The sequence below is a fragment of the Somniosus microcephalus genome, chromosome 3 (assembly GCF_052327205.1).
Source record: "Somniosus microcephalus isolate GS21.2 chromosome 3, FLI_Smic_1.0, whole genome shotgun sequence".
NCBI lineage: Eukaryota > Metazoa > Chordata > Chondrichthyes > Squaliformes > Somniosidae > Somniosus > Somniosus microcephalus.
Genome location: NC_140989.1, coordinates 196,657,818 through 196,678,353, shown reverse-complemented (window position 1 = coordinate 196,678,353; position 20,536 = coordinate 196,657,818). Strand labels below are relative to the sequence as shown.

At 42.7% G+C, this 20,536-nt stretch overlaps 2 protein-coding genes across 12 annotated transcripts in view; one reads left to right on the top strand and one right to left on the bottom strand.

The window, feature by feature from the left end:
- Positions 1-19,598, top strand: part of pgm3 (phosphoglucomutase 3) — a 206,427-nt gene extending 186,829 nt beyond the window's left edge. Inside the window, exon 12 of the mRNA XM_085982099.1 lies at positions 19,317-19,598. Coding sequence (XP_085838225.1) covers positions 19,317-19,379 — 63 coding nt within the window. The 3' untranslated portion in view covers positions 19,380-19,598. The remainder of the gene's footprint in view (positions 1-19,316) is intronic.
- Positions 1-20,536, bottom strand: part of dop1a (DOP1 leucine zipper like protein A) — a 254,369-nt gene that overhangs the window by 52,323 nt on the left and 181,510 nt on the right. For 10 of the 11 annotated variants that reach the window (XM_085982096.1, XM_085982093.1, XM_085982095.1 and 7 more), the window contains 8 exons: positions 18,475-18,648; positions 14,469-14,594; positions 13,103-13,237; positions 11,133-11,188; positions 9,872-9,976; positions 8,894-8,960; positions 8,614-8,758; positions 6,879-6,961 (listed from right to left, as the gene is read on the bottom strand). In XM_085982096.1, the coding sequence (XP_085838222.1) occupies positions 6,879-6,961; positions 8,614-8,758; positions 8,894-8,960; positions 9,872-9,976; positions 11,133-11,188; positions 13,103-13,237; positions 14,469-14,594; positions 18,475-18,648 (891 nt within the window). The remainder of the gene's footprint in view (positions 1-6,878; positions 6,962-8,613; positions 8,759-8,893; positions 8,961-9,871; positions 9,977-11,132; positions 11,189-13,102; positions 13,238-14,468; positions 14,595-18,474; positions 18,649-20,536) is intronic. The other variant, XM_085982088.1, reaches the window with a different exon arrangement.

The following is a 20,536-nucleotide window of genomic DNA, read 5'->3' as shown; positions in this document are numbered from 1 at the left end:
TCCACAGCTGTGCCTAAGCCTTCAACAAGTTGCCCCAAGCCTTCAGCAACAAGGTCCTGCAGCCTACAAATGCTGGCTGATTAAATCTCTTCAGTCCTGATTGACCTGCAGCTGAAAGCATGCAAGCCAACATTGTTCACGCCAGGTTTCATCAGCAGTGTTCCCACCAGGCATGTTTTACGTGGGGAAAGGCTGAAAATAGGATTAAACATGCCAATTATTGATCATTCGGCTCCCGCCGGCCATTCCCGCCTGCTGTGGGCAGGACTGATCCGGGTCGCGCTAAAACACGGGGGGGGGGGGGGGGGGGGTCGCGACCCCCTATTTCTGTGATTTTTCAGCCCCCGCCCGCCTGAAACCCCACCCGACGGCTCGGGGAAAATCGGGGCCTATGTCTCTATTAAGAAAGCCAAAGATCCCAGATGCTTTTTTAACAGCCTTCCCAACTTGTCTGTGTAATGATATCAGCAAATAGTGATGATATTTGTCTGTGTTTGATTACTTATGCCTTACAGCATATTTGTCTGTGTTTTTGATTACTTGTGCCTGACCAGCAGAGGTCATGTGAGAGACAAGCAGTCCAGAGGAGTTTTACTTTCAGTTTCATTCTAGATGCATCACAGCATAGTGTGTTCTGTAAAAAGCTGTAGAAAGTCTTGAACAAGACTTTAGATTAAACAACATTCTCTTTCAGAAATGAGTCTTTATTGAACCCAAAAAGAAATCAAAACATGATGTCAGAAGTGGCTGAAAGAGAAAAAATCTGAAGTTAGCAACTTGATGGGACAGTGAAAGCAGTTGTGGCAAGTAAGCGAAATCAGCTCTCCACATATTAGCAAGCCAGAAGAGAACATCGTTGCTTCCCATTAGAGAATAGCTAACGAAGTGAAAAAATGGAAGGTTTACTCCCACCGGCGACGCTTCAATTGACAGGTAATGTGGCTGAAAATTGGAGGAGATTCAAACAACGTGTAGGGTTGTATTTATCAGCAATCGGAGCTGACGATAAAAGTAATAAACAGAAATCGTCCGTGTTTTTACATGTAGTGGGTGATGCAGCGCTGGAGGTATATAATAATTTCATATTTGCTGTTGATGGAGACAAAATGAAGCTAGATAAAATGGAACAGTTTGAGGCCTACTGCATACCTAAACGCAACGTGACCTTTGAGAGGCACAAATTTTTCACGTGTACAGAAAATCGGCGAGACTATTGATCAGTATGTGACTGAACTGAGAAACCGGAGCAAATCGTGTGAATTTGGGGGACTCACAGACTCGCTGATAAAAGACAGACTGGTGTGTGGTATTCCAGATAATGGTCTAAGGGAAAGGCTGCTAAGAGAGCAAGATCTAGACCTGGGAAAAGCCATAGCATTGTGTAGGGCTACAGAGACTGTGAAGTTGCAGGCAAAGGAGCTGTTCAGTGACAGTAGCTGCAACGTGGATGCAGTGAGAAAGAACGGATACAAACCGTTTAACAAAGAGAGCGCCAATGTGAAAAAAGAGACGTGGCCAGCAAACGAAAATGAAAGAGACAATCGGAAGTCATGTAGTCGATGCGGTACACAGCATCCACCAAGAAAGTGTCCAGCATATGGTAAAACATGCAATAGATGCAACAAAAACAACCATTATGCCCGTTGCTGTAAGAACCAAGCGCAACAAAGCAAGGTCCATACAGTAGATGAAAGCGAGATAGAGGAATTCAATGTAGATGTTGTGTCTGAAAACAAAAAAGAGAGACTGGATGTTGACACTAAAAGTGAATGATATACACATTCCATTTAAATTGGATACTGGAGCACAAGTTAATGTGATATCAGAGACCGATTTTAAGAGAATTAGACCCAGACCAAAGTTACATGGAATACAAGTGAAAGTGACCGGATACTCAGGTACTGATATACCAGTGAAAGGAAAATGCATTGTCAAAGTAACACACAAGGACAGAGAGCACACGCTAGCATTAATCGTGGTGCCAAAGGAAGTGCAAGCCATACTAGGTTTAAAAGCCTGTGACAGACTGAACCTGGTAAAGAGAGTCCTCGTTGTGGAAAGCGAAAGAGAGACAGTCTATGATGAACTGAATGTTGCGTACACACCGGGTAAGCTGATGTATACAGCAGACACGTTGTCAAGAGCTGTTGACCCAAGTGAGCCCGCAAACACCACAATGGATGAAAAAGTGAACGCCTACGTGGACATGATCACAAGTGCACTGCCCATAGCAGATGCAAAAATGGAGCTCATAAAGACTGAGACAAACAAAGATGAAACAATGAGACGACTGAGAAAAAGCATCTTGGATGGATGGCCCAACATGAAGCAAGACTGCTCACCTGATATAGCAGAGTACTGGAACTGCAGGGCGGAACTATCAGTGGTCGAAGACATCATCTACAAAGGAAGTAAAATAGTTATCCCAAAGAGTCTGAGAAGAGAGATGCTAAAAAAGATCCATGGAGGACATCTGGGAATCGAAAAGTGTAAGAAAAGAGCACGAGAGGTGATGTACTGGCCACGAATCAACCAAGATGTGACAAATGAGGTGTCAAACTGCACAATATGCCTGAAATATCGAGCAAGCAATCCGGTAGAACCACTAAAGCCACACCCAGCACCAGACAGACCTTACCAGGAGGTAGGCGCTGACCTATTCGTATGTCAAGGGAAGGACTATCTTGTCGTCACAGACTATTACTCCCTGTATCCAGAGGTTTGTAGACTGTACACCACCACTGCAGAAGCTGTGATAAGAAGTATGAAAGCCATATTCTCCAGACATGGCGTGGCAAGCGAGGTCTTCACAGACAACGGACCCCAGTTTAACAATGCAAATTTCCGACACTTTGCCAAAGAGTGGGACTTTGTCCACACAACGTCAAGTCCTCACTATCCACAGTCCAATGGACTAGTGGAAAAATCGGTCCAGACAGTGAAAAGACTGATGTACAAGGCAAAAGACAGTGGAACTGACTTCTACCAAAGCATGCTTGTATACCGCACAACGCCGCTCGAGTGTGGTATGTCACCAGCCCAACTCCTGATGGGACGTCGGCTGAGGTCAAACCTACCCATCCCGGAGAACCTCCTGAAAACAAAAGAGGGGGAGAAAGTGAGGAAGTTCAAAGAGCAACAGAAAGAAAAGCAAAAGTACTACTATGACAGAGGAACACAAAACCTACCTGAACTCCACACTGGTGACCAAGTAAGGTTGAAAGACAAAACAAACACATGGACACAGAAGGGAACTGTCCTGAGTGAAGTTCAACCAAGATCATACACCATTCAGACAGATGAGGGTGCTGTTCTGAGAAGAAATCGTCGAGATCTTCTCATGGGACCAGCCACAGCAGGTCAAGAGACTGGTACTGGTGAACAACCTGCTCACACAGCTGAGAACCAATCATGAGGCAACAACTCAGATTCAAGGACAATCAATCAGAAAATCCTCAAGACACGGGAAGCCTCCTGAGAGACTCATTGAGCAAATTTAAGGACTATTGTTAAAGAAGGAAGTAATGTTATCTTATTCTTTCTTCAAGTTCTAGTGTATTGACATATTTCATGTGAACACACAAAGCAAGGGTAAAAAACCTTGATCAGGATAATGATAATGTAAGTTCATTAAATGTTGTTAGTTCAAAGTAAAATACTTTTGTTTTAAGAAAGGGAGATGTAATATCAGCAAATAGTGATGATATTTGTCTGTGTTTGATTACTTATGCCTTACAGCATATTTGTCTGTGTTTTTGATTACTTGTGCCTGACCAGCAGAGGTCATGTGAGAGACAAGCAGTCCAGAGGAGTTTTACTTTCAGTTTCATTCTAGATGCATCACAGCATAGTGTGTTCTGTAAAAAGCTGTAGAAAGTCTTGAACAAGACTTTAGATTAAACAACATTCTCTTTCAGAAATGAGTCTTTATTGAACCCAAAAAGAAATCAAAACAGTCTGACCACCTTCAAAGATTTGTGTATGTACACCCCCAGGGTATCTGTTCCTGCACCCATTTAAAATTGTACCATTCGTTTGTATTGCCTCTCCTCATTCTTCCTACCAAAATGTATCACTTCATACTTCTCTGCATTAAATTTCATCTGACACGTTCTGTCTATTTCCTCAAGTCTGTTACTATGCTTCACATTGTTTACTACATTTCCGAGTTTCATGTTATCTGCAGCCTTTGAAATTGTACCCTGTATACCAAAGATCATGTCATTAATATATCTCAAAAGGAGCAGTGGTCCGAATACCAACCCCTGTATGCTTCCCTCCAGTCTGAAAAACAACCAACCATTCACCTTTCTGTCCCTTCTCACCAAATCTCCCTCGAAGCTTGTTACAGTATCCAGGATTCCACACAAAGGAAGATGGTTGTGCGTACTTTGAAGAGGACGTACAGTCGAGCGACGACAGCTAAAATAGCAGTTTGTGCATCAAATCAGCACTGCATGCTGATTTGACGGCACAATCTGCCTCATTTGCATTCTTCTGCCGAACGCAGGCAACGGCCGCGTTACCGACCTGCTCAAAATGGCGACTGCCATGGCCCGCGCCACAAAGATCCAAGTCCAAGCCCAGGCTTTTGGGAGAGGCAGCAGTCTTCAATTAAGGTATTGAAAGTCACAAAAGACAATTCAATGGATAAATGTAATCACGTTATTGTGAAATATTTAATTAAAATAAACAGTTAAAACCTTATTTTGGATATTAGAAATTTCAGTTACTGAGGAAATGAAATACAACATTTTGAGGGATTCAATTGGTTTATCAACAAAGTATGATGTAAAATGTTAACGTATTGATATTGGGTTTAGTTTCCATTCTAAATAAAGAACTTGTATTTACAGGAAACTTTCTGGTATCACAGAAACCCCACAGTGCAGATAGAGGCCATTTCAGCCCATCGAGCCTGCACCGACACATATCCCACCCGATCCCCGTAACCCCTACACCAACACATATCCCACCCTATCCCCGTAACCCCACGTATTTAATCCCCCTAACACTAAGGGTCAATTTATCATAGCCAATCAACCTAACCCGCACATCTTTGGACTGTGGGAGGAAACCGGAGCAACCGGAGGAAACCCACGCAAACACGGGGAGAATGTGCAAACTCCACACAGACAGTCGCCCGAGGCCGGATTCGAACCCGGGTCCCTGGCGCTTTGAGGCAATAGTGCTAACCACTATGCCACCGTGCTATCTGGCACTGATGGGACCGAGTTGGTGCTGTCCCATCAAAACTGCCGTATAAACCAGCCCTAATGTTAAAACATACAGAGCTTTTCAGCTCCGTGTGAATCAACAAACCCTGTTGCTTGCTTCAAAACAGTCGGCTGAAGCTGTTGCTTAGCTACAGACCTTGCAGAGCCTGACTGGGAAAAAAAAAAGCAATGAGAAGTAAAAAAACTTATAGGAAACGGCGCCTGAATTTTGCCGGTAGATACCGTAGCACTTTCCGGACTTTTAACCTCCGGTTAAACGAAAGTTTCCTGTATATAGTGTATTGCACAACCCAAAGGCACGGTGGCATAGTGGTTATTTTACTGGGCTAGTAATGCATGAGTTCAAATCCCATCACAGCAGTTGTGGAATTTAAATTTGGTTAATTAAATAATTCTAGAATTAAAAAGCTAGTATCAGTAATGGTGACCATGAAACTGCTGGATTGTCGTAAAAATCCATCTGGTTCACTAATGCCCTTTAGGGAAGGAAATCTGCGGTCCTTACCTGGTCTGGCCTATATGTGACTCCAGACCCACTGCAATGCGGTTGACTTTTAACTGCCCTCTGAAATGGCCGAGCAAGCCACTCAGTTGTATTCAAGGCGGCGGCTCACCACCACCTTCTCAAGGGCAATAAATGCTGGCCTTGCCAGCGATGCCCACATCCCGTTTGATCAGTTCAAGGTTCCACAAACAGTCAGGTAACAATCAGATAATCTTTTTTGAGGGTGATCTACGAAGGATAAATTTTTGGACAGGGCAAACTCTAGTCTTTGAATAGTGCCGTGGGATCTTTTGCTTGACAGGGCAGACAGGGTCTTGATTTAATGTCTCATCTGAAAGGCAGGACCTCCCTCAGTGCTACACTGAAGTGCCAGCTTAGATTATGTGCTCAAGGCTCTGGAATAGGGTTTGAACCCATAACCTTCTGACTCAGAGGTGAGAGTGCTACCCACTGAGCCACAGTTGACACCAGCCAATGTTAACATAGAAATCACTCAAACATCAGATCAGGAAGTAAGATTTGTGGACAGGAAGTGCACACCATATGCATGCCTTTAATATATTGTATTTGCTATCCTTATTCATAACCATTAACTGATGTCACAACTTGAGGCATTTAAAAGTGAATAAGAATTGATGAGAAAAATTGAGGCTGGTTTCATTTATCAGTTTTTTTTATAGAGATAGTATGCAAAAATAATCAGCAAATAGGTGAAATCACCAATATAAACCAGAATAATACAAGGAGTTTCTGCAATGACTTCTTGAGTAGTTCCACGATGTCTGATACGGTACTGAGGTATATTGACAAAGGTGGTCCAATGTTTGATCCCGAGTCCATGCTGAGTCAGCCTGAGCAGAGAAATGGGAGCACAATAACTGGATGCTTAGGAGAGGGAAGGGGAAAAATCCTGACTGCTACTCAGTACCTTTTCTGGAAAATGGGTGAGGGCAGTATCAGGTTCAGCGGTGATGCCCGAAATATAAAATTGCCAGTGTAAAATACCTAGGCTCACATGCGAATATTACTGGAGTCATATACCAGAAGGTTACCAGTTTACTCAAGGGGGTGGGGGGAGTTCAGGAGAGGTGTAAAGAGAACAAATACTTAAAGCAAGATGTGCAGAGTTTCCATACCTCAGCTAATAAGGTCAGTGCATGCACACTGTACACAGAAGGTGTGATACTGGATGTCTCCATCACTGGGGTCAACATAATATCTGGAAAGGAGAGAAAAGAACAGAACAGGTTTAACTACACCTTTTGGATTGAATATTTCATGAAAACCAATTAAAACCAGTAAAATCGGTATTTGATGAAAATTAATTACTCCCATTGACATTTCAGGACTCGGACTTTTGCCAGTCCACATTACAAGGGCACACATCGCGTTTCAACTCCCTCCTATTCAGCTCGCACCCATTCCTCTGACCACAGTGCGACTGAAAGCCTAGGACACCACTGCATTGTTCCTGCAAAGCACTGGATTCAAATTAAGGGACATAATGGCCCAGATTTTGCGGTAAGAACGGTGAGGCTATTAGCGCTAACCGTTATTAAAGAGTAAATCAGACAGCAACATCTGCACACGTTAAATGTGGAAATCCGGAAGTTGTCTGATTTGCCCTGCTCCTCCACAAGCTTCGCCGAGCAATGCAGCATTAAAATACACGACGAGCATGAATTTGTGGCACTTGCCCACTAGATACCCACTAAGCACGCCAGAAAAAGTTAAGGCTTGGCCATTCAAGTGTAAGTGAACTTTTAACTGTGTATCTTAATTACTACCAAACCACCTCTCTGGCACTGAAAATTTACTTTTACAAGTGTGGAATCTCATTCCATCAGATTTTAATTATTTAACAAAATTATTAAAATAAAACATGTTTTTAAACTTTTTCTTTGTTTCTTTTATCTCTCTTAATCCCATCTTTCTTTCCCTCTCTATTTCACTTTCTGTACATGATTTTACATTGAATTAAATATTTAATTTACATGAATACAATAGCAAAATACTGCGGATGCTGAAAATCTGAAACAACAGAGAATGCTGGAAATACTCAGCAGGCCAGGCAGCATCCGTGGAGAGAGAAACAGAGTTAACGTTTCAGGTCTAGGACCCTTAACGTTCACTCTGTTTCTCTCTCCACGGATGCTGCCTGGCCTGCTGAGTATTTCCAGCATTTTCTGCTGTTATTTAATTTACATTTCCTGGTTTAGACTCTGCGTGCCTCAGTAAGGATTCTTCAATCTGATTGGTTGAGGAGACACACTGTTGCTTGCCCTGTTCACACAGGTCCCAGATCCCCTGTAGAGGAGCCGCACTGTATCGGACTCCCAGTGACCGTAAGTTGCTGCGCAAAAGCCCACGAAAAGTCTGTGGGCAGCTGTAAACACAATGAATGGTGAGCGTCATTCGTTCACCCTAACCTCAAATTCCGGGTTGATTTGTTTATTTTGTTGCTTAAAATCACTTTTTTTTTAAACTTTAAAGGAGATTTCAGCTGTATTACATATTGTTCCGCAAGCTAAATTAATTCTAAGTTCAGAATAACTCTCCTTTTTAATTTTTTTCTTGGAGATGATTTTTTATTTATGAACAAGAAAACTTTGTATCCATTTTACAGAGTTATACTGCGATGTTAGCAGGCTGGATCTCGGCTCTGTTGACGATGAAGATGATTGCCTACTCACATCAATTAGGAGGATTGGTAAAAGCTATTTTGCCCGGCATCTAATGCCGCCCCCCCCCCCCCCTCCCCAGCTAATCACAATTAGCATTTTATTCTAAGTGTGCAAAACTACTTTAAAATGACTGTTCCATTGATGGTTTTGGCATGTTCCTCTACATGGCTATTAGAATGATTCATACCTTCAACATCCCTTTCCAGGCTGCTTCCTTCCACTAGGATTTGTGGAGAAGCCTTTACTTCTAGGTTCCTCCTTAGCCAGGTGGTCTGCTCCAAGGATGAGCCTGCAATGGTCCCAATGGCCTCCACTATCTTATGGGTGACATCCTAGAAAACCAAAGGCACGAACAGGCCATAAACGTCACTCATTAGCAGAATATAGATGCAACAAGACTGATTTATCATTAATTTATCAATTAATTGATTTATCAAAGTAGATTTAGCAAATCAACCTCCTCTTACCTGCAAGTCTCTTTGGTCCTTTTTGTTTTCCAAGTTGGGATTTTTCATGATGAACTCATTCAGTACTCTAAAGACACAAATCAAGAACAAACTAGTATTAAAAAGGCTTCCACATCCTCGGCACATCCCAAAGCAATTCGCAACCAATTAATTATTTTTAAAATGAAGTTATTATTTTTAGGCAAACACAGCAGCCAAGGTCCCATAAACAGTAATATGGTGAATAACCAGTTAATCTGCCTTGGTAGTGTTGGTTAAAGGATGAATGTTTACTAACAGTTACACACATTGCCTAAAATTCTCCTCTAGGTACTAGTGTTAGTACTGTATTTTTGGTGTTATGAACACCACTAATCACTGCCTAGTCTCATTCCAACTGGCCACTTTACCTTTACAAACAGAAGCCTTCAATGGCTTCAGATACAGATCATAGAACACCTTATAAGTACATTACATCCAATAGACACTCCATGCCAACTAAATTACTTCGCTCTTCAAAAAATTCCACTGGATTTACACGACACACAATTGCTTCTAAACCATATGATTATCCCTTATGGCTGCCACACCTCTTAAATGAGCATTGAGAGCATGGCCAAGCATTTCCTACGTTACTAATGTGAGATTAACTAGTTTATAATTTCTCAATTCACATAGTGGTTGAATACTGGATGCCTCTACATGGTTTGATCTCATCACGTCCTCCTCCCACAAACCCGGTGTGCATATTTGGCATGTCTGCCACGAAGGATTAAGGTACGAACGGTGTGCTAGGGCGCCATCTCTGGATGCACAGGTCTTATGCAGCCAGCAGCAACCCCAAAGTAACCATGTGTCAGGAGCCTGTGGCCAAAGCACTCTACTAAACTCAATATACAAGTAGCTTTAAAGCCCATGTTTGATTATTCAGACTTAAAAATGCAATTCCCGCCCCTCCGACCCTACTGTTCTCTGAACAAATTCAGCAGTGGTTCTTACCCAAGGATGAGGAATTGCCCCGGTGGGGGTAGATAAAGTTGAACAGAATCTTTCAGCAATGTCAAAAGAGATGGCCAGCTATCTACCAAATTCTGCACTGAAATCCTGCGAAAGGAAGGTCAGATCAGGTTAGAAAGCTGCTAACTTATACAGTGCATCTTAAATCAAAAATTAACTCTATTTTGTGTTTACTCTGGATGAGAGAATACTTTCTGGAAGTTACATTCCTCTTTTTCCCAGTGGGGTCTCATCCACTGCCGAGAGAGATGTTGGATGACCTACACCCATGCTGTGCCACCAAGGAGCAGACAGCAGGAGCAGCATCAGGCTACCTTTCCCACATGGTTTTACTTCCCTCCTGTGCGAAAGCACCCGACTTCCAGTTACCGATTCCTTACAGCGACGTGGCTGTAATACGGCAGTCATAGGTGTGCATGAATCACCAGTAGCGACCCATGTCCTATTGCTGCACAATGCTGCTCGTTGGTCCCATCCTACTACAATCATCAGATATTTTCAGCATCCTTTTGGGTGGGTTTCACTTAATGGGGATCTCCAGACACTGACTGGATTATCAAAGCACTTTTCTTTGTTATAGTTTTGCTCAATGTATCACTGGATGACTGTTTAAAAAAGACACACTTCAGTTCAATGACACAGGTGCCCAAAAAGACCTTTAAAGACAGATGAGAGGAAAACACAGCAACAGGAGGCAGGTGGCCATCAATGTTATATCTTCACTGCAACTGCCAGCTTCCCACCCCCACCTCCCCCTGTTGCTCAGGCCATTTTGTTGTATGAATGACTAGTTCTAAAAAGCAGCATTGGGGCTCTGACTGTAACTGCTACTGAGGTACAGCAAGAGTAATTAAAGCAACAGAACCTGTCAGATCCAAAAAATTAGCAGCAGAAACATAGCCGCATTCATCAAAGTAACTGTGTGATTAAAAAAACCAAAATATTAAACATATTCTTTGTATTTTCTGTGGGTTCATTTGTCTTCTTCACAACCAGAGCCAATTTTGTTAACAAGTTGTTCTTTTATGCAAAATCCAGTCACATCACCTTTATTTTGCTGATGAAAATTTAACACAAATTGCTGATGCACTAAAACCCTCTTAAGCCACTTTATCTTCACATGGATTTAATCAGATTGGATTAAATTGAAGTCCTGTATCAGGTAAACCAATCTGTATGGTCATAAATTGTGACGTGAAATGGCTTGGCCAGTAAGCTATATAGTACAACAAAAGCACATTACCTTTGCACATACGCATAGAAAAACTGCAGCATACAAACTTCCAGTGAGAGCTGTTTCTGGAACATAAAACAGATGGTCCAATTATAAATGGAATTTTCTTGCATCACATTTAAAAAGTGACCTTGGGTCATCACCATATTTTGATAGCTGCAGTGCCCTCTGGTGCTTAACTGTACACCGGACTACTCCACTGCAACAAGTTGAAAACAAGCAAACAAGGTTTAAAAGCAACCAACCCAAAATTTACTGAGCAATTTAAAACCTGATCTGATTACTCCTGCACCCCCATTGTTCTTCCTTCCCCTCCTGAAGATGCGGACTAGGGCTCCACGGGCACGGTGACTGAATATGAGCTACTGTACCTTAGAAGGGACGGGGGCTGAGAATCTAAGCCCAATCCCATCTTCACTCAGTGTCCAAACACATGCACTTTCAGCAGGATTTTCTGGACAATCAGTATCGGGAGAGCTCAGGAATTTCCCCCCCACCCCCACTCTCCTGGGGAGACTAATGCTACCATGGCTGAAACCAGCTAACTTGGCACTAACGCGGGTTTGAACCTAGGCCCTCCTTTGCTTGTACGGCTCAGCTATCTACTGGATAAACTCAACTGAGCCGTCAGGGGACATAGTTTTCACATTGGTGGAGAGATGCTTGTTGGACATTTTGGGGTGTTAAGAGTTAACAGTTGAACATCTTCCTATCATGGAGCAATAAATGTTCCAATATAAACAGGATGACTTTGAAGTGTTGTGCAAGGAAAGCAGTTTGTCTTTGTGATATCCGAGTGGTAAGGTCAGAAACTGAGAGAAGCGAGATATTAGGAACAAAATCCAACTGTTTATTACACGGTGTAGCAGAGAAACATATCTCTTACAGCTGGAGGCAAAGCACCATTTCTTACTGCACGAGCACCAAGATGGAGGATGAACCTCAGTCATACCCATAATGCAATGCCACATTACCGTATAAACTGGTGTACCAGGACATTGAATACATGACCCATTACCTTAAATACTGGTGAATATGAACACTTAATCTTTGGCTCCATCTGGTGGATAACTTAAACATTACATCCCAGAAAATTACCGAAATCTTGAATCTAACCCATGGACTCGGAGATCTGTGCTGATTATGCTCCTTCACCCCCAACCCCGCCAAAAAAAAATCAAAGCCCACAAAATGCAGAGAACCAGTATTAAGAGCCATACTGTGAAATTACTGCTAACATTCAGATTAGAAATCAAAAAGCTGGGTAAGAAATTAAACAGAGAACAGAAGCAAAATATTGTAGATGCTGGAAATCTGAAATTAAAACAGAAAATGTTGGAAATACTCAGCAGGTGAGGCAGCGAAACAAAATTAACGTTTCAGGTCGCTGACCTTTCATCAGAACTGGAAGAAGTTGGAGATTTAACAGGTTTTAAGCAAGTGCAGAGGCAGGAAAAGAAGGGGGAGGTAAGAACACAAGGGAAGGTCTGTGATAGGGTGGAAGGCAGGAGAGATTAAATGACAAAAGGGATGATGGTGCGAGGCAAATGGGGGTGGTGGAGACGGTAGAGGATGGAGATGCAACACCTGCCCTTTCACCTCTTCCCTTCCCACCACCCAGGGCAGAAAACATTCCATCCAGGTGAAACAGCGATTTACTCTACCAAGGAGGCTCAACGGAAGCTCGAGGAATAGCACCTCATCTTTCAATTAGGCATTTTACAGCCTTCTGAACGCAACCTTCTGACTCCGAGGCGAGAGTGCTACCCACTGAGCCACAGCTGACGCTAGAGAGATAGAATATAGATTGTATTTCTTAGATTTATAGTACTGATAATGTGGGTATGGCCAGTTTCTTATTGGTATTAAAACATGGTAAAAGCAGTGATTCAAATTGCATGCGATCAGCAACAATGTAAAATAACAGAAACAGAACAATTAAACAGTACTAACTCTTTTGGAATTAACACTCAACGTACCTTCTCCTTGGTTGAGGCTGGAGGCTGTTTTAGCACTTCCTTCACTGTCTGCATAACAGTCTCAGCCCTCATTACACTAATGGAGCGCACTAGTTCCACCAACAACAACTGCTCAGGGCAGGGTACAGGAATAACCTTCAAATATTAAAGTTACAATTTATTAACCTTTAAATGCTCTCACATAAATCAGAGACAGACAAAAAACCGGTCACGACAGCGATGGCATGACAACCTCCCATCAACCAAAGGAATGGCACTTGATGAATTTAACGTGCTAAGGACCCTGAGACGCACTAAGATTTGCAAAGAGCTCATGGATTCAGACATAGAATCACAGAATGATACAGCACGGAAGGAGGCCATTCGGCCCAACGTGTCTGGTACATCATAATTGAATTGAAATCAGAAAAATACAGTGACCAAAGCAACATTACAGACTGGGGGAAACAATGAGGAAATACTTTCATACCAACATGGCAAGTCATCAATTCTGTGCCACGATGGGAACTGTATAAACAGCCGCTGGCTGGTGCGCATTTTAGTGCTTGCACATGAAGACTCTTCATTATCTAGAATCAGTTAAACAACAAAGGGCAGGCAGACGTCTTCTTAGTGGTAATAATTTAAACACTTTTCACTGCTGTATTGAGCAAATATTTATAAAATATTGATCTGTTTAGATTGACTTACAAGTGGTGCTATTTGTTAAGTTATCATGTGACCGAGTTGATTTTTCAGGTAGACATCTGGTAGGTCTCATGTCGACCACTTGAGATAATTTTTGTTTACTGTTGTTATCTTATGTATTTTTCCTCATCAGTTCAAAAAGTCACTGCACCATTTTAAAATTTACACCAGCATTTCTATTCTGCAGAGATCAACGCTCTAGGTTTAAGAGTTTTGTTTGTAACAACAGAAGGTGCCAAATGGATTAGCCAATGACAATGCAGGAACCAGTCACAGGCAGAGTGCGTGGTTGCTGATTGGATGACCAACAATAAAGCTGCTACTCACATTAAACAGACTTTAAAAAAAAAAAAAAAAAATGTTTTTATAGTGAAAATCTTGTAAAACATGATTTTATAGACATTTCACCGCCATCCATCTTGTACTTGGGTTACTTCAGGACCTCCTTATAAAGACATGACACCTTAGGGTCCTACTAAACAGCCAAAACCAAGCAGCCATAAAACAGAGTCTGCCTTTGAGAGAGACTTGAAGTCCATCTTGGTGGGAAAACGGCAAAACATGGTTTAGACAGCCTGCTACAGCAATGTCTCATTCTGCTGCAAACACTATTCTACACCTGCTACAGCAATGTCTCATTCCGCTGCAAACACTATTCTACAAAGGAGCCGAGTCTTACTTTGTTTCTGGTGGCGCTCGTGTTCTCCCTCCTCTCATTCCAGACAAAAGCAATTGCAGCCATGAAGTGTACACCGTGGTTCATAGAGATGGGGCCTAAGAGTTCCAAAATCTGTTGTCGGAGACTCTAGACGGGGATATAAGGAACATGAATTTACTATTGGTCAATACAGGGAAACAAATCACAATACTATATCTGAAACAACCCAATCATCCTGCTTTTCTCAATAGTTTATATTGTATTGTGAAAGGGAGCAAAAGTTATCTGATATTCCTTTCATTATCATGTGCAGCCATTTATCACAGCTTTGCAAATGTTACAAGATTAAACACTTGGAAAGCACCCAAGATAGATGCCAAAGCCCGAGTCACGTAAGCATAGTTAAAAGCTACAGCTGTGGAATGCAGCCACAGCCCAGATTTTGCAGTAAAAATAACGGTGAGGCTAACGGCGCTCACCGTTAAGAGTAAATTGAACAACAACTTTCGGCGACCGCACGTGTACTGTTAAACGCAAAAACCAGGAAGTTGTTGCCCTCCAGAATCGACGCTGCACTGGTATCTCACCGAGAGACTCGGCATTCAAACACATGCAGCAATGTGAAGTTGCGGTACTTACCCACTAGATACCCACTAAACTCGCCAGAAAATGTTCGGGCTAGACCATTCGAGTGTAAGTGGATTTTTAACACCATGAGAAGTCTTAATTACTGCCAAACAACCTCTCTGGCACTGAAATTAACTTTTACAAGTGAGGAGTCTCATTCAGATTTCAATTATTATTGGAGATTTTTAAAAACATTTTTAAAAACTTTTTTTGGTCTCTTATCTCATCTTTCTTTCCCTCTCTTTATTTTGCTTTCTGTACAGGATTTGGCATTGAATTAACTATTCTAACTTACGTTTTCTGGTTTAGACTTTGCGTGTCTCAGCAAGGATTCTTCAATCTGATTGGGTAAGGAGATACACAGTTGCTTGCCCTGTTCACACAGGTCCCAGACTCCCTGTAGAGGGAAATCTATTTTGGATTTCTAATCACCGCAAGTTCCAATGCAAATGCGGCCATAGAAAGTCTGTGGGGAAGTGCAAGTGTAATGAACGGCTGCCGCCGCTGACCACAAAATCCTGACCACTGACATTATCACTCTTCAGTATTCCTATTATATCATTTGAATCTGATCATTCCCAACCATAACCATAAGCTTCTCTTAAGTAACAATTTAGAGTGACATTCATAAGACTAACACATTCCAAGGGTAATTTCTTCCCCACCCACAAGGTGGGTGCTTGCACCGTTATTTAATTGATTCCGCATAAATACCTTCACAACTCACCCTCCAATGAGCTGTTACTTGAGCTTCAATTTCATACAAAAACCCAACAGTCTGGCATTATTGCCAAAAAGTGCTTCAATACGGAGTTGCAGCACTAACCTGACAAGGGGGAAAATAAGAACATAAGAATTAGGAGCAAGAGTCGGCTATACAGCCCCTCAAGCCTGCTCCACCATTCAATAAGATCATGGCTGATCATTGACCTCAACTCCACTTTCCCGCCCGATCTCCATGTCCCTCGATTCCCTTAAAAGTCCAAAAATCTATCTGAGCCTTGAATATACTCAACGACTGAGCATTCACAGCCCTCTGGGTTAGAGAATTCTAAAAGATTCACAACCCTTGGAGTGAAGAAATTTCTCCTCATCTCAGTCCTAAACGGCCGACCCCTTATTCTGAGACTGTGACCCCCAAGTTCTAGACTCTCCAGCCAGGGGAAACAGCCTCTCAGCATCTACCCTGTCAATCCCTCTCAGAATCTGGTATGTTTCAATGAGATCACCTCTCATTCTTCTAAACTCCAGAGAGTATAGGCCCAATCTACACAATCTCTCATCATAGGACAACCCTCTCATCCCAGGAATCAATCTCGTGAACCTTCATTGCACTCCCTAAGACAAAAACTGTGCATAGTACTCCAGGTGTGGTCTCAACAAAGCTCTGTACAATTGTAGCATGACTTCCTTACTCTATTATTCCTTACTCATTAATATAGATTGTATGGCAACATCATCCAAAAACACAGCGTCAGTTTCCACGTGTACGCTGACAACACCCAGCTCTACCTCACCACCACTTCTCTCGACCCCTCCACGGTCTCCAAATTGTCAGACTGCTTGGCCGACACACAGTTCTGGATGAGCAGAAATTTTCTCCAATTAAGACCGAAGCCACTGTTTTCCGTTCCCCGCTACAAACTCCGTTCCCTAGCCACTGACTCCATCCCTCTCCCTAACATCTGTGAGGCTGAACCACACCGTTTGCAACCTTGGTGTCATATTTGACCCTGAAATGAGCTTCCGACCACATATCCGCAGCATAACAAAGACTGCCTATTGCCACCTCCGTAACTGGCTGGCCTCCCACATTCTGCCCTACATAAACTTAAGGTCATCCAAAACTCGTTCGCCCATCACCCCTGTGCTCGCTGACCTACATTGACGCCTGGTTAAGCGGCGCCTCGATTTCAAAATTCTCCATGGCCTCGCCCCTTCCTATCTCTGTAATCTCCTTCAGCCCCACAACCACCTCCCCCCCCCCCCCCCCCCCCCGGCGCCCGAGATATCTGCACTCCTCTAATTCTGCCCTCTCAAACATCCCGGATTATAATCGCTCAACTATTGGTGGCTGTGCCTTCTGTTGCCTAGGCCCTAAGCTCTGGAATTCCCTGCCTAAACCTCTCCGCCTCTTTCCTCCTTTAAGATGCTCCGTAAAACCTACCTCTTTGACCAAGCTTTTGGTCACCTGCCCTAATTTCTCCTTATGTGGCTCGGTGTCAATTTTTCTGTCTTATAATACTCCTGTGCAGCGTCTTGGGATGTTTTACTACGTTAAAGGCGCTATATAAATACAAGTTGCTGTTGTAAATAGCGGAGGCTCAAGCACTGATCCTTGCGGTACCCCACTAGTTACAGCCTGCCAACCCGAAAATGACCCATTTATTCCTACTCTGTTTGCTGTCCTTTAACCAAGCCTCTATCCATGCTAATATATTACCCCCAACCCCATGAGCCCTTATGTTGTGCAACAACCTTTCAGGTGGCACCTTATCAAATGCCTTTTGAAGTATAATACATCCACTGGTTTGACTTTATCTACCCTGCTAGTTACATCCTCAAAAAATGTCAAACATGATTTGCCTTTCATAAAAACATGCTGACAGCAGCTGTTGATGATTCTGCTATTCCCATTTACATCTCTAGACCCATCTTTTGTTTCTTAACTTGTCTCATTATCATCTCCTTTTGCTTTGCACGATCATCCCTTTTGTCATTTAATCTCTCCTGCCTTCCACCCTATCGCAGACCTTCCCTTTGGTTCTTTCCTCCACACCCCCCTACTTTCTCTGCCCCTGCACTTGCTTAAAATCTGTTACATCTCTAACTAAAAAATAGGGGCTGGGGTTATAGTCTGAAATTGTTGAACTCAACATTGAGTTCAACAATTTCAGACTATAACCCCTGCCCCTATTTTTTCCACATGGCAGCTGTTGATGATTCTGCCATCCCCATTTACAACATTTAATCTCTCCTGCCTTCGATCCTAGCACAGACCGTCCCTTTCGTTCTTTCTCCCCCTCCCCCCTTTCCCTGCCCCTGCCCCTGCTTAAAACCTGTTACATCTCTAACTTTTTCCAGTTCTGACGAAGGGTCACAGATCTGAAACGTTAACTTTGTTTCTCTCTCCACAGATGCTGCCTGGCCTGCTGAATGTTTCCAGCATTTTCTGTTGTTATTTCAGATTTCCAGCATCCGCAGTATTTTGCTATTGTACAAAATATATGGTTCTGCGTGGGAGTGAACAAAATCTATAAATTTTGTAAAATATAAAGCTAAACCACAGGCTTCGCTGTTAGGAGCATTTAACTGTATCAACACCTGCGGCAGACACAAAATTGGCTGCATTTTAATTTGTCATGACGACTATACATTGGAGACTCAACACTTCACCCACCTTTGTGGAACCCAGGTTAATGGTAACAGCAGAGGCAGCTGCGGTTCTCTCGGTTGAGTCCGCAACCTGCAGGATGCCCCACAGCAGGCTCACAGACGACATGATGGTACACAGGATGAAAAGGATTCCATTTCGTGCTTCAGACAAATATTTCTGGTCCACAGTAACCAACAGCTGAAATAAGGAAGACAGGCAATTATCTATTTAATAAAGTAAAAATCTTACGTTGGTGCACACCTGCCATTATAAATTCTTATGCTCGCAATTATAATGGAAACTGCCTGTGTAAGCTTGTCACGCTGCGACACCCTCTCCTCCCCAGTGGAGGTGCTGCAGAACTATCAATGGTTGAGGGTGTCATTATAGCACGACATGTTTACATAGGCAATTTCCATTATAAATGTGGACGCAGGAATCTATAATGGAAATATAAAAATAAGGTCAGAGTTTATAGCTTTGTAATGGGAAATGAATTACATCCGCAGACCCTGGTTCAAATAAGCAGCCTCTCATCCCGTGTCACCCAAAGACTACATTTGCGTGCAATGTCACAGGAGATTGATTAGTTTATTATATCATTTTTAAAAGTGAAATTATGTTATTGCAGGAGACTTTTCAGGTTGATTAATCCATCTTCTAAAAGTCTGAAGTAAAACACATTTAGCTTTGGATCAGTGGTAATGCTCTTGCTCGAGTCAGAAGGCCATGGGAACAAGTCCACTCCAGAGATAAACACAAAATCTAGGCTGACACTTCGGTACAGTGCTGAGGGGAGTGCTGCACTGTTGGAGGTGCTGTCTTTCAGATGAAACGTTAAACTGATACCCTGTCTGCCCTTTCAGATGGACGTAAATGAAGAGGAACAGGAGAGTTTTGGCCAATATTTATCTCTCAACCAACACTAAAAACAGATTATCTGGTCCTTTTACGTCATTGCTCTTTGTGGGACCTTACTACGAGCAAATTGGCTGCCACGTTTACCTACATTACAACAGTGACTAAACTTCAAAAATTGGCTGTGAAGAGCTTTGGAATGTCCTGAAGTCGTGAAAGGTGCGATATAAATAAAGGTTCTTTTCCTTTATTAAATGAAGTGTGAACCACCTTGCACATATTTAGATTTTTTTTTAAATAGATTTTCAACTCCTCCCCAAACTACTACATAGAATCTACAGCACAGAAACAAGACCATTCGGCCCAACTGGTCTATACTCCACACAAGCCTCCTCCCACTCTAATTACCTCAGCTTCCTGCTGCCTGTAACTCGCCCAACTCCCCAATGCTGTTGCCTCTCCCTGCTCACATCTGGGGAGACAAAAAGACGAAAGGGGCAAAAACAGAAGTGTCAAAGAGGAAGATGAAAAAGAGAAAGTGAACAGGAGAGAGACAAACAGAAGCAGAGGGACTGGCACAGAAGTGGAGGCAGAACAGCAGGAGAGGAAGAAATCAGTGAAGGGAGAAAGATGAAAAAGGAGCTAGAGGAAGGGGGGAAGGAATGAAGAGGAAGAAGAGTGAAACAGACATAGAAGACAAATGGAGAGAAAGGCAGAAGTGAAGGAGCGGTAATGAAATGGTACAAGGACTTCCAAAAGTGGCGCTAAATCATAATCCTGTCTGACTCGATAGTGATTTAGTAATGCAAGGCTCACTGCCAGGTTGTGAGACACAGATCTGGTTCAGTGCTCCAAAAGTACGGACATACTGCCCTACCCAATCAATTGAGAGTAAAAGGAAGTTAAATTGTCCACAGCCAACTCTTAATCAAAGCATGGCTTGAGAGGGGAAGTGTCCATCTGTCTCTTATGGGTCCAGCTCAGGAGCCTGCACTTCCAGCAGATAGTGACTAGATTCATGTGAACCTTGCAGATATCCATTGGGCAGCTGGTTAGACTGGAGCCCACTCAAAGGGAGTCCAACTCTCAGGGGGATTACTGGTCCAAGAACTTTTTGCCAGTGACCAGATTCAAAGTCAGTGCCCACTGGACAACATAAATTGAAACTTTGAGGTAATTATTCCAAATTCAGTTGGAAAAATGTAATTCACAAAATCAGGCGCAACAT